Genomic DNA, 12,155 nt, shown 5'->3' with positions numbered 1-12,155 from the left:
AATAAGACCAGTCAGACCTGTGCCACCGTAAACCATTTCCTGAAACCGAGTCATCATGGGAGTGTAACAGACATTTGCATACAGAGACAAGATGCCTGGTATCTGTTTGCTGACGCAACAAACAGCTTGGCTGGGCAGTGGGCTGATTTCTTGAAAGCAGGTGTGTTCTTCTGAAGCGGGCGCTAGGGGTTCTTTCCACAGGAGATCAGGTAGGATGTTCTGTCTCACAAACTGTGTTCTCGGCAAAGCCCTCTGCAGAGCTTAATCCATGAGCTAAAATACTGGGCTTTGACTTCTCGCTGCCATGACATTTGAAAGAGTGGATTCAAGTCCTCAAAAATCCTGGCGTACATATCCACTTAGTTTTGGATACTACTCTTTTCTGTGTGTGTGTGACTGTGTGACTGTGTGACTGTGTGTGTGTGTGTGTGACTGTGTGTGTGTGCCTGCTATATGTGAATGGTGTAAGGACTTGTTAGCCACTCATCCTGAATAAGTGGAGGCATTACCCTTCAATCCCGTCTTGAGCCTGAAGGGTTGACACTGAATTAAGTTTTATTTATTGCTGCCGCCACCCCTGGCTCCCCGTGCCATAGGGAGTCATTTTCCAGGGGTCAGATTTAATTGTCGCGTGTAATCTGGCCGTGGGTAGGTGCTATCAATTATGAAACATATTTCAGCAGCCTAATGAAGAGTGAGAGAGGGGAGAGGGGGGATGAGATAGAGGGGGGGGGGGGGGGGGAGGGAAGATGGGGAAAGCGATAGCAGTGGCGAGTGCCTTTGTGAGAGAGATGCAGACAGATAGGGAGAGACCGAGATAGAGAGGCTGAGATAAAAGAGGTAGAAACAAGAGTACCTCAGAGACGGGGTCTATTACATGGAGCCTCCAGTGAAACCATTTCATGCCAAACAACCGGTGGTCAGCAGAATTATGATATGTGATATCTGACTGTAAGATAAGGCTAGAGTTTAGTTCAGCCCGACTGAAACGTGGAGCAAATGGGTTATTTTCAGAACAGAACAGACAGTTCCTCATGGGTCGTGATGACCACTGACTCTGGAGCAGTCTCTGGAGAATTTGACCGGCGCGGGTCCATGTCTGATTAGGCCTACTGCTGGTCCAGATTCAGGTGATATCAAGAAAGGAGATGGATGGGCATTGGTAGTTGGATTTTCTCTGAGGTTATCAAGATGGCTGCGGTCTAGTGAGTGAGTGTGTGTGCTGCTGTTAAAATGTGTGTGGTGTCCATTCCTGATGACAGGTGTATGTGATCTCTTGTCATTGCCCTCAGTGTCATCTCTGCACAAGCCCTACAGGACCAGGCTGCATATCAATGTGTGTGTGTCTGTGCATGTGTCGGTTTATCTGAGTGTGCAACACACACACACACACACACACACACACAGACACACACACTACTCACACAGTTTCCAATCACGTCTCAAAGTGAGCGTGCAGCCAAGGAGAAGCGCACACACGCGTCTAGGAGGCTTTTGTGTGGGTGCCGTGGCTGCCCTTGAGAGCCAATTCTCTGCATCCAGGCTTAACAAACAAACAAACACACACACACACATACACACACACACACTCACTCCCCAACCCAGCTGTAAACATGCCTCAACGCTAATCCCCCAGATCGCCCACTGAGCCCTGATGCCCCCATACTAGCGACCAGCAGACAAACCACAGAACGTAAGCACACACAAACCTCTCTGAGCACAGGTTTTACCCTATCACCTTCATCCACATATTTTGTTTCTTTTCCATCTGAACAACTTCGACATAGTGAGCATGCAGAAGCCTTTGTGAGTTTTATTTTATGGTGTGTGATTATTCTGTGTACTGCTTTATTTTTCGAGGCTTGCACTGAGTGCCCGTGAACGTGATGAAGATTATGATAATTCACTGGGATCGTCTCTATGCGTTGTAGAGCGTGAGTCATTAATTATGCGTGCTGCTTGGTTTTCATTTGATTAGCTTGTTGGGGTTTCTAGTTGGTCGACTATAAGCACCAGAGGACACTGAATGTGTAATGGTAATCTTTTTTTAGCTTATCGGTTGTGTGCGTGGGCGCTCGCATATGTATTTGTGTGTTTGGATGATCATGTGTGCAGATATTGCTGTTGGCCTTAAGTGTTTGTTTGAAGGTCCGTGTGCGTGTGTGTTCGCAAGAGAGAGGCTAATATCTGGTAGTTAGCATAAAGCCTCTCATGCCCCATTGTCATTCACAGTGCATTACAACACATTTAATTTCATCTCAGAGAGAGAGAGAGAGAGCAAGAGAGCGAGAGAAACAGCAAGAAAGAATGGAGACCGCTAGAAAGAAAGAAAGGAGAACCTTGACCAAGGAAAGGAAGGAGAGGGTCATGTCTGGGTCAGACGGGTCACAGACCTCCGGAGGACAGGCAGGTTATTAGTCTACAGTGGAATGTGATGTAGTGTGTGTGTGTGTGTGTGTGTGTGTGTGTGTATGTGGGGGGGGGGGGGCTGTAGTGCGTGGTGAAATATGTGTGTGCGAGTGCTGATGTAGGCTATTGCATATTTGATGTGTGTAGGATGTGTGCTGTTAATCCAGTCTCTCTGCGCTATAAGCCTTTGGCCCTCTGTTTTCACAAGCCATGATGTCAGCATCCAGCCCGGTTCTATCGCCCCGGATGGGGTTCCGTGGAATCTGACCTGACCCGACCCCAACCCTCCCCTCCTTCACACACACACACACACACACACACACACACACACACACACAGACAGGCACAGACAGGCTCTTCTCTCTCCTCCCTTTCCCTTGCTTTCTCTACTCTACCTCCTTCAGTCTCTCTCTCCCCCTCTCCAGGCTGGTTTTAATTTAAAGCCTTGTTTGCCTTTGGATTCTCATCTCATCCCCTGCCAACAGACAGTAGAGTCTGTTTGCCTTTTCTTTTCGGACTTCACAGAGAAAGAGAGAGAGAACCCCCCCCCCCCCCCCCCCCACCACCCGTTTTCCCTCTTCATTGCCTCACCCACCCTCCCTCTCAGGCCCCTACTTCTGCTATGGCCTTGCCTTTCCTCTCCTCTCTTTTCCTCTTCCCTTCTTTCCTCCTCTGCTGTCTTCTGTGCCATTGTAATAATAAATGTCAGGGACAGTATCTGCGCTGACAGCAGCTGTGTCCTCCCCCTGATTATTGCAGCTCATTAGTTTGCGGATGGGAGCTGCAACATAACGGGAATAGGCATCAGACACGTTTACAGGAGGTTTTTTTCCACTCTGTGTCTAACGTAATCGCACGGTGATCAGGTGCTCTAAAATGAATCACAAAATTACGAAGGGACATTTTCCAAGAGGTGTTTAAATGTTACTCACCTGTGATAAAATGTCCAATGAAAAAGTTGAGACGTCCATTTGGGACTTGTTTAACGGACCCGTTACGTGTCTAATAGAGTTGTCAGGGCATTTGGCGAAATGTGTGTGTTGGAAATACTCAGTTTGCTCAAGTGGAGATAAAAGAGCATCGTCGCTGATGGGGATTCATAATATTCACCGTTAGGAGCAATTCACTCAAGAGTTCAATGACATCATTTTCAGAATTCGATGTAGGATTTCAAAAGAATAATTTAGCTTTCCTCTAAACCTTTAAAAACGATTCTAAAGCTAACGTTTTTTACACTTGTTTGAACACTTACAACATAATTGTGCGGATAGCCAAGGTAGACAGCTAAACGAGTGAACATCGTTCATAAATTCATAAATTGCACTAACCATTATGGCTTAGCTGCGTGCTGTTTAATATGTCTTTAGCCTGCATTTTTATGGTCAAAATCTAAGCCTTAAACACCCCTCACAAAGGGATCTATCTATCTATCTATCTATCTCTCTCTCTCTCTCTCTCTCTGTGTGTCAGACAGTGATATGTTAGCTGCATGTGTGGGGATTGAAGGGTAGTGTTTAAACATCGAAGGCCCCATGTCAGACCCTAGGAAAGCAAACAGAGATGGCTGTTCATGGAGGTATGCACAGTAATTGTTTGCACCTGGCCCTTTGTTTTTGATGTTCCCTCTCGCTCTCCCCCTGTCTGTTGGTCAGTCTGCCTCTCTCTGTCTGTCGGCCTCGCTCACCCGCCCTCTTCCTCCCTCTCTGTTGTTCTGCAGTGGCTCCCTCTAAGCCGCGCTGCTATGCTGAGGGGGCCACACAGGTGGGCAAGGATGTGGTGCTGCGCTGCGAGTCCAGCGAGGGCACCAACCCCATCGCCTACGCCTGGGAGAGGATCACCGGCTCCAAGCTGCTGCCCGCCTCCGCAGTTCTAGGTAACACACACACACACACACACACACACACACACACACACACACACACACACACACACACACACACACAGACATGCATACATACTTCACAATACATAGTGTTAGTTTGCACATACACACCACTTACATATACCATGATATTGGTACATCTTCCTCATCTCTCCTTCTTCCTCATCCTCTATCCTCAGACCCTGTTAGCGGTACCATCAACATACGCAATGCGAGTGAGGGTTCTTCCGGAACGTACCGCTGCATTGCCAAGAACCGTGTAGGCATGCAGGACTGTGTCGTGGACCTGGGCATCACCCCACGTAAGTACCACTCACACGCCCAGACAATTACAGACTGCTGCACATTGTAAGGCCCAAACACATATTCCACAGTGCCTACTCTCTACCATCCTATGGCACCTCCATGCCGCCATACCAGCCTCACCCATGGCATGACCGTGCCCCTGAAGCTTTGGCCTCATGTAGGGATTGTTTGCCTATCAAGAATAAAGAGTCATTATAGGTGTTTCTGAAAGCTTTAAAGCTGACCTATTATGCTCATTTTCAGTTTTCATCATTTTAATTTTGGAGTCGACTACGAGAGATTTACATGCTTCATTGTTCGAAAAACACATTATTTTTCTCATATCTATTCGGCCTTCTGAAATGCTCTGTTAGTGCTCCTGGGTCTCTTAGCCCCCCTCCTGATGAGCCCAGCTAGATGGGCAATTAGGATTGTGTTATGCGAGTTTCATGCAGCTGGGAAAAGTGGTTTCTACATGCATAACAAGCTTTACTAAAGGAAAGGGGGGAAGTGTAATTGGTCGTCCTCTTGAAGTTTTATATTTCCCTAAAGTTTTCCCGAAAGTGGTCACACATTTACAGTGTCACAGTTCCTCCCGGAACCTTAAGAAGTTCCAATTAGTTAGTCATTACAGTTTATAAAACAATTGGGTTCTAGCGCGTAATTTAGCTGTTTCTGATTGGACGAGAGACGTTCCATGCTATAGGTTATTCGTCAACATACCTACAGTTACGGGACTTTTCACAGCTTAAAATAAATCACTCCGCGATGAAACATTCGCATTGATGATAACCGTTAATTCAAAGTTTTTAAAATTCCAAACCAAGACGTTGACAATGGAACAATTATTTGTTGCAGAGAAACAATGGCGAAACAAACCATTTTTAATCAATAACTTTGTGTTGAAATGTTAATTTGTTGACAGTAGAATTGTTTTATAAAAGCAATATAGCACTCGTGGGAGTGGGGTAGGTAAGGGATGGCTACGGCCGAACACCACCCGTGGGATTATCCCTTACCTACCCCACTCCCACTCGTGCTATATTGCTTAAATGATGTCTGACTAGTGTGTAGTTGTGGCTTGTCAGGTGTGTTCTGCAGTAGAATGCTCTAGAATGATGTCTGTTCTGTCTGTCAGCTCCCAACACGGCGGGCATCATAGCGGCGGCGGTCATCTGCGTGCTCCTAGCCCTCATCATCATCGCCATCATCCTCTTCTGCTGCTGCCGTGCTCGCAACCGCAAGAAGTACGAGAAGGAGATCTCCTACGAGATCAGGTAGGCCACAGTTTACACAAACACACACACACACACACACTTACCGCACAAAGACGAGGTAGTGTGGTCTTGCGTGGAGAAATATTCTCCAAGGCGGTGGAGTCACAGAGTGCCATTTATTTACATCCCTTCATCATTTATCTATTAACAAACTCTAGTTATCCAAAGTTTGTTGCAGTGCGCCCAACCGTTGCTCAGTGGGTGAAAAGCATCCAGCATTCACTGGCACAAACCCACCTTTCCCCTGGCTTGGGCACATCTGTTGGACAAACAGGCGGAACCAAGGGACACCTTTGCAATATACATGTCGTTTAAAGCTGCACATATCTGCAGTGCCTCGCAGCACAGTAAAGGCATACAGACCATTAGTACCTGTACACCTGCTGGAACCATGCTCCCATGTCAGCTGCTCGCTGCCGTTTAACAGATGGTGCAAAGCCTGGCTATACCACGCTGGAAATGTGATTAATGACTTTTTACTAATCTTAGCCACGGTCGGTTGCCGTGGATGATGTAAATTTCAGGCCTTGGGGTGAAAAGTGGACGGCTCATTTTGTGTTTCGTGTAGGTAGCGTGGTAGAAAGAGTGATGGATGGTGCTCATGGTGCTCATTGGAGCCAAAGGGGTTTGAGCTGCGCTGGAAGCCACAGGTCATATTTCAGAACAAGGGTTGCGGATATCTGGTATCTCTGATATCTGGAAGTTGTTGGATGCCTGCCTTAAGCATCTGTTGTGTAGCCTCCTTTATGGAGATTCAGGACCTTAACATGTCTCTCGTTTGGCTGGGCTTGAAGTAAGATTGTGTGCACTGGCATGCTGATGTGTATGCGCCCGAGCATCTGTCCCGCGGGTCCCCTGTGATTTGTGTGATTGCTGGGGCTGGTCAGCAGCGAGCTAGCGAATAGGTCTGAATCAGCCCGCATGCCTGTGGGTGCATGTCATCCATAGACCGCGCTTTCACTTTCAATCCTCGGCTTTGCTCTGGCCGGCCAATTACTCCCCCCCCCCTCTCTCTCTCTCTAACACATGCACACACATTCACATACACACACACACACACACACACACACACACACACACGCACACAGACAAACACACACACGCTGTGCACAGCGCAGAGCCAGGATAAAATGGTTGTCGCGCCATCAGCTCTTTCCCCCCTGCTTTTCTTTAAATGAAAGGCTGGTGTAATCACTTTTAGAGGGCTGTTTGTTCAGTCCATCCCTGGCCAGCTCTATCAATGCCCTCCCTCCCATTGGCTGCCCGGCCCATAGAAACAGCTTTTCAGGAGAGCCCCGGGGTCTGTCTCGGACTCGACGCTCCCCCCCCCCAGCCCCCTCGCCGCAGAACACAACCCAAAGCACCCACCCCTCTACCCCCGCCTGTGGCCCCGCTGTCTGTCAGCGCCCAGTGTAGTGTCACTCCGCCTGCGACAAAGGGGATTAACAGAGAGGGCCTGCCGAGAGGCCAGCCACTTCCATACAGCTCTCCACAGAGCACACTAGCGGCACACAGTCCATCACCCCCCCCCCCCCCCCCCCCCCCCCTCTCTCTGTAGTGCCTGTTCTCTCTCTCTCTTTCTCTCTCTCTTGCCCTCTCGCTCCCTCCCTCTAGCTCTCTTTTATTGCTTTTGCTCTATTTCTGTGTCTCTTTCTCTCTCTTCCTCACTGTGCTTTTGTTGCTGTTGATTGCTCGTTAATTTGGAGAGGATTGGAGCCTTGGGGTGGGAGAGTTGGCAGTTGGCACAGTCTCGCTTGTCTGGGGCATTCCTCTGTGTCTCCCCTCGCTCGCCACTCACAGTGGAAGTTGGCACGGTGACGCTGGCACTGGTTTCGCCCCACACCGCCCTTATAGCTACATCCGCTAGACAGCACGTCTCTCTCTGTCTGTCTCTCTCTCTCTCACTCTCTCTCTGTGTTTTGATTAGGTGATTCTAGGAGAACTTGATGAACTGTAAACACGTAAGCTAATCCCGGGTGTGATGTCAGGCTAGTGTAAATACCAAAAGCAGGTGATCCGGCTATCCAAACAAATATGTGCTGTGCGTGACTATGGTGATGGGCAAAGCAAACATTGACAGCCTTTTGAAAAACCTTTTGGAAACATCCGCCTGTGTACCAGGAACCCTCTCACCGCTGATGTCCTACTGATTCCTGATGTTGATACTGAAGACACTCCCAGCACATGTGTGGTTCCAAGTAGAATAAACTAATAAACTAACTTGGGATTTTAAAGATCAGCCTCCCCCTTGTTACGCAAGTGGAATGGTATGGATTTCGTTTCGAAAGGTTTTCTGTGTGTTCCATCTCTTTCTGTTTTGCCACACCTCAGCGAACCACATCCAAGTTATTATAGCAAACTTCATTAGTGAAATGAGCTCTACTCAGGAATAAACATGTCAGTACTCTTGATTACCTGAGCACGCTTGATTGAGCTAAAATAGGACATCCAGAGCTAGATGCTGAAACGAAACCTTTCACTCAAACTGATTCACTAATCTAATTTAATGACTTTTGTCATTTATTCATTTAACTTCCATCATATGCATTTATCAGTCCATGCATGGTATTGTCAGTGTAATAGTGTAATGTTTAACCCCTTCTCTGCCCTTCCCAGAGAGGACGTGCCCCCTCCCAAGAGCCGCGTGTCGACGGCGCGCAGCTTCACCAGCGTGGGCAGCCAGCGCTCCTCGCTGGGCTCCATGTCGCCCTCCAACCTGCACGAGTACTCCAAGCCGCAGTACGACAAAATCCCCTCGGACGAGTTTGAGCGCCCCCCGAGCCACGCGCCCCTGCCTCCCCCCGGCAAGCCGCACGGCCCCAACCTCAGCCGCATGGGCGCCATCCCCGTCATGATCCCAGCCCAGAACAGGGACGGCTCCATCGTGTAGCACCCCTCCCCCCCAGACTCTCGTCACCGTAGCAACAACAGGTCTCTCCATGTAACTGCGTGTGTGTGTGTGTGAGACTGTGTGTGTTTGTGTGATTGTGATAAAAAACCCACTACGCACTCAAACACCTGGACAAATGGTAGACAAACTGGCGATGGCAAGTGAGACCGGTGAAAAAATGAATTGACCTTCTGAACTTTTACTGAGCAGAAAACCATGAGTGAATGACATGATATCTGGTCTGCACGGTGAGTATGGGTTCACCAGTTTTTATTGTTGTAAATAGCCCAGTGCAAACCCATCTTTTTAGACTAAGAAGATCCTGTCCAACGCCATACAATCTGCTATTATTAAAGGTATTCACGTGGGAGAGAGGAATATTATCTGTAAAACAGACAACGCTTCATCTAAATTAGCCATTTAATTATTATATTGTGCTGAGATCTGTAGCACCTGCTCGTACCTTTTTATGAATTTGGCCTTTTCTTTTAGATAGCCGGTGTGAAATCTGTTCAGGTTCCCACCATTTTACTGACTACATGTCTGAGGATATGGCTAAATGACGCAGATGAAATGTAATATCAACAATACCGCAGTCTCCATCAGACAGGCTTACTACATTGTTTAACCCTTTCAGGTGATTCTATGAAGTTCTTTTATGTTCAGAGAAGGCTTTTCTTTCCTTATGTTACTTTTTAAAATTATGTTCAAGAGATTGTTTGCAGGATGCATATTTTTCTTTTTTTATAAATATTGATCTTCGATTTTACTCAGCCATTATTTTGGGAGCCTTGGATGCCCCCACACAGACACACACACACAAACACAAAACATCACCTCCACTACTCCCTCTTCTTTCCCTTGTCCATCTCTGTGCCATGTTGTTTGTGGGCTCTGGTGATCTGGTGAGCCAGCCACTCTTCTCCCACCTCTTGACCGTTTGCAGCGCCCTTGGCTTGGTGGTGGAGTGCTTCAAAAAGAAGGCTTTTGATTGGTGGGTCTTTGTTTGTCCTTGCGTGGCTGCGGCACCCCTCCCAGCAGCTCCCCTCTCCTCCTTCATTACTGGGCCGTTCCAAAGATTGAGAGAGTTTGTGTGTGTGTGTGTGTGTGTGTGTGTTTTTAGGGAGTCGCAGTAACTGGGGGGGTGGTGGGGGTCATTTACTGTTCACAGGGCACTCACATTTGATTATGTTCAGCTGCAAACAGACCTGCCAACTCTGTTCACCTCAAAGCTGCCCTACTCCCATAGTTAAATAGGGAGCATATTGAAGGCCCCATTGCCCCTTTATGACACACACACACACACACACACACACCCACATTACTCTGATTACATAACATTTTTTTATAACAATGGCCACAATCCACACCTCCTCCTGCCTTGTGTGTGCGTCTAAGTATGTATGGCCCGTTGGGTTTGATTTAGAATATGAAGCATCCCACTTCTGTGCCTGTAGTGAGCTGTATTATTTGCACCACCAGTCAGATTATTTAATTTGAAGGATTAACTAAATTTAGTGTGGTGGGGGTTCCTCTTATACTTTTTTCTCTTCCCGATCCTCTAATCCCTCTAGTAGTAATAGCATTGACAGCATCCACACACACACACTCAGATTGATTAGCAAAAGGCCTGTTGGGTCACAGTAACAAAACTGACTTTGACTGTAAAAGCCCTCAGTCAGCCCCCACCCCCCTTTTCCCAAGACCATGGTAAGTTTGAAACTTGCCCCACAGTACATGTGCCTTGACCGTGCTGGCTTTCATGGACTAATGCAAAAGATGTAGCTGACAAACGCCCACTGCGTCACCGTAAAGGTGGCGCTGAGTCAGGTTGGCACAGACAGGGTTTTATGGTGGGATGAATACTGGTGTGAGGTACGGATATAGGTAGGAACGCATTGCACCCTGGCAACGTTTGGTTGGAAAGGTCACCAAACACTGTTTTGACACTGACCTTGTTCACTCCAAACATGTAGCTGTGATTTTTAAGTCCGACATTTAGTCAAACCATCAGCTCAGTATCCATGACATGTTGTCCTTCATCTCCAAACATTCATTTAAACAGTCCCTTCTTTGGAAGGAGCCATTTTAAACAACGGTTTCAGATTCTTTTTTTATGAACATGGTTTCTGTTTTAATATGTATGTATATACTGTAATTTTGATTCTGAGTGTTATTTTCATTTGGATGAACTGTGTATGATACATACTCCCTCACATGCTGTGATTAGCAAGTGTAAATCTGAAGATGAGGGTTTTGTCTGGGGGGGTGGTATGAAACTTCAGATGACCTTAGGTGTAAATGAAGGGGATTGTGTACAGACTCACACAGGTGAAGGCTGTTGAGAGAATGTAACTGATTTCTGGGTTCAGTAGAAACATCATTTGCAAACAAACCTGTGCTGGAACTCCATTCTCTTTTTTTGTTTTGAGATGATGAGAACAGGTGAAGAGCCCATTTAATCCTCCACTTCATGGAGACCGAGGCCTGTTATTCTTCTGCAAGCTCTCCTGGCTGAATGTTGTCTTCTGATTTTGGATAGGGACCTAGTCCTTTGGTAGCATTAGACATCTAGCCATTTAACTGCTGATCTAAAATCGAAATTAAAAGTCAGTAGCGATTATAGGTGAAATTGTACAGGTCCTTGAAGTTAAAGGACAACTTTTACTTCTAATACAGTTAACTGTAGATTTGAAAAAGTGTACTAATATTGTTTAAAGATATTATTTCTTTCTTTGTTTTTGGTTGGCACATTATGTAAAAAAAAAAAACTTAGTTTTTTTCTTTTGTGTGTGTGTAATTTTGTGATGTATTTTTAAATAATAAAAGAAACTGAAAAACAACAACCTGCCTCTAGTCTCTCCACCTCTCCTGTCTTCTTTCCACCCTTGTCCTCCATCTGGGTGAGCAGCTGTTGTCTGGTGGTGTTGCCGAAATTAAAAATCGTTTTCATCCTCGTCCCCATCTCTCTCTCTCAGCAGTCTGCATATTCTCTTTAGCCCCTGTGCTAGCCAGTGGCTTTGCAGGGTGATTAATTTTAATCTCTCACCGATTTCCACATCTAACTCCAGGTGAGGTGACTCTCTACCCGCCTAATGACTGCGATTAATCAATGAGCCGTGAGTGCGAACGAGAGAGAGAGAGAGTGGTGTCGGCGACAATGACCAGGGCCTGGAGGCTGGAAACCACAGCAACAGCAGAACGACTGATGTTTGGCTCCATCCGACTGCATTAAGCAGCGGTGCCCTTGGGGCCGCTTAATCAAACAGACTCCACGACTGGGCGATTTTACCTGCAGCAGATAGCCAGCCGCTATTGTACTTGCATGTAATGCTTGGGTGCCGATGACCAGTCGTTAGCCAAGCAGGTGATCAGTCATCGGGAGGCTGGTTTATCGGACAGCCTCACTGTA

At 47.0% G+C, this 12,155-nt stretch overlaps 1 protein-coding gene across 1 annotated transcript in view; it reads left to right on the top strand.

Moving 5' to 3' along the window:
- The window catches only part of cxadr (CXADR Ig-like cell adhesion molecule), a 53,094-nt gene extending 43,392 nt beyond the window's left edge, over nucleotides 1-9,702 (top strand). The window contains exons 4-7 of the mRNA XM_080852085.1: nucleotides 4,127-4,282; nucleotides 4,471-4,593; nucleotides 5,715-5,853; nucleotides 8,470-9,702. Coding sequence (XP_080708211.1) covers nucleotides 4,127-4,282; nucleotides 4,471-4,593; nucleotides 5,715-5,853; nucleotides 8,470-8,743 — 692 coding nt within the window. The 3' untranslated portion in view covers nucleotides 8,744-9,702. The remainder of the gene's footprint in view (nucleotides 1-4,126; nucleotides 4,283-4,470; nucleotides 4,594-5,714; nucleotides 5,854-8,469) is intronic.
- Nucleotides 9,703-12,155: the final 2,453 nt, after the last annotated feature.

The sequence above is a fragment of the Sprattus sprattus genome, assembly GCF_963457725.1.
Source record: "Sprattus sprattus genome assembly, chromosome: 1".
Lineage (NCBI taxonomy): Eukaryota > Metazoa > Chordata > Actinopteri > Clupeiformes > Clupeidae > Sprattus > Sprattus sprattus.
Note: the sequence above shows the minus strand (reverse complement) of the source record. Positions and strands in the feature narration are given on the sequence as shown.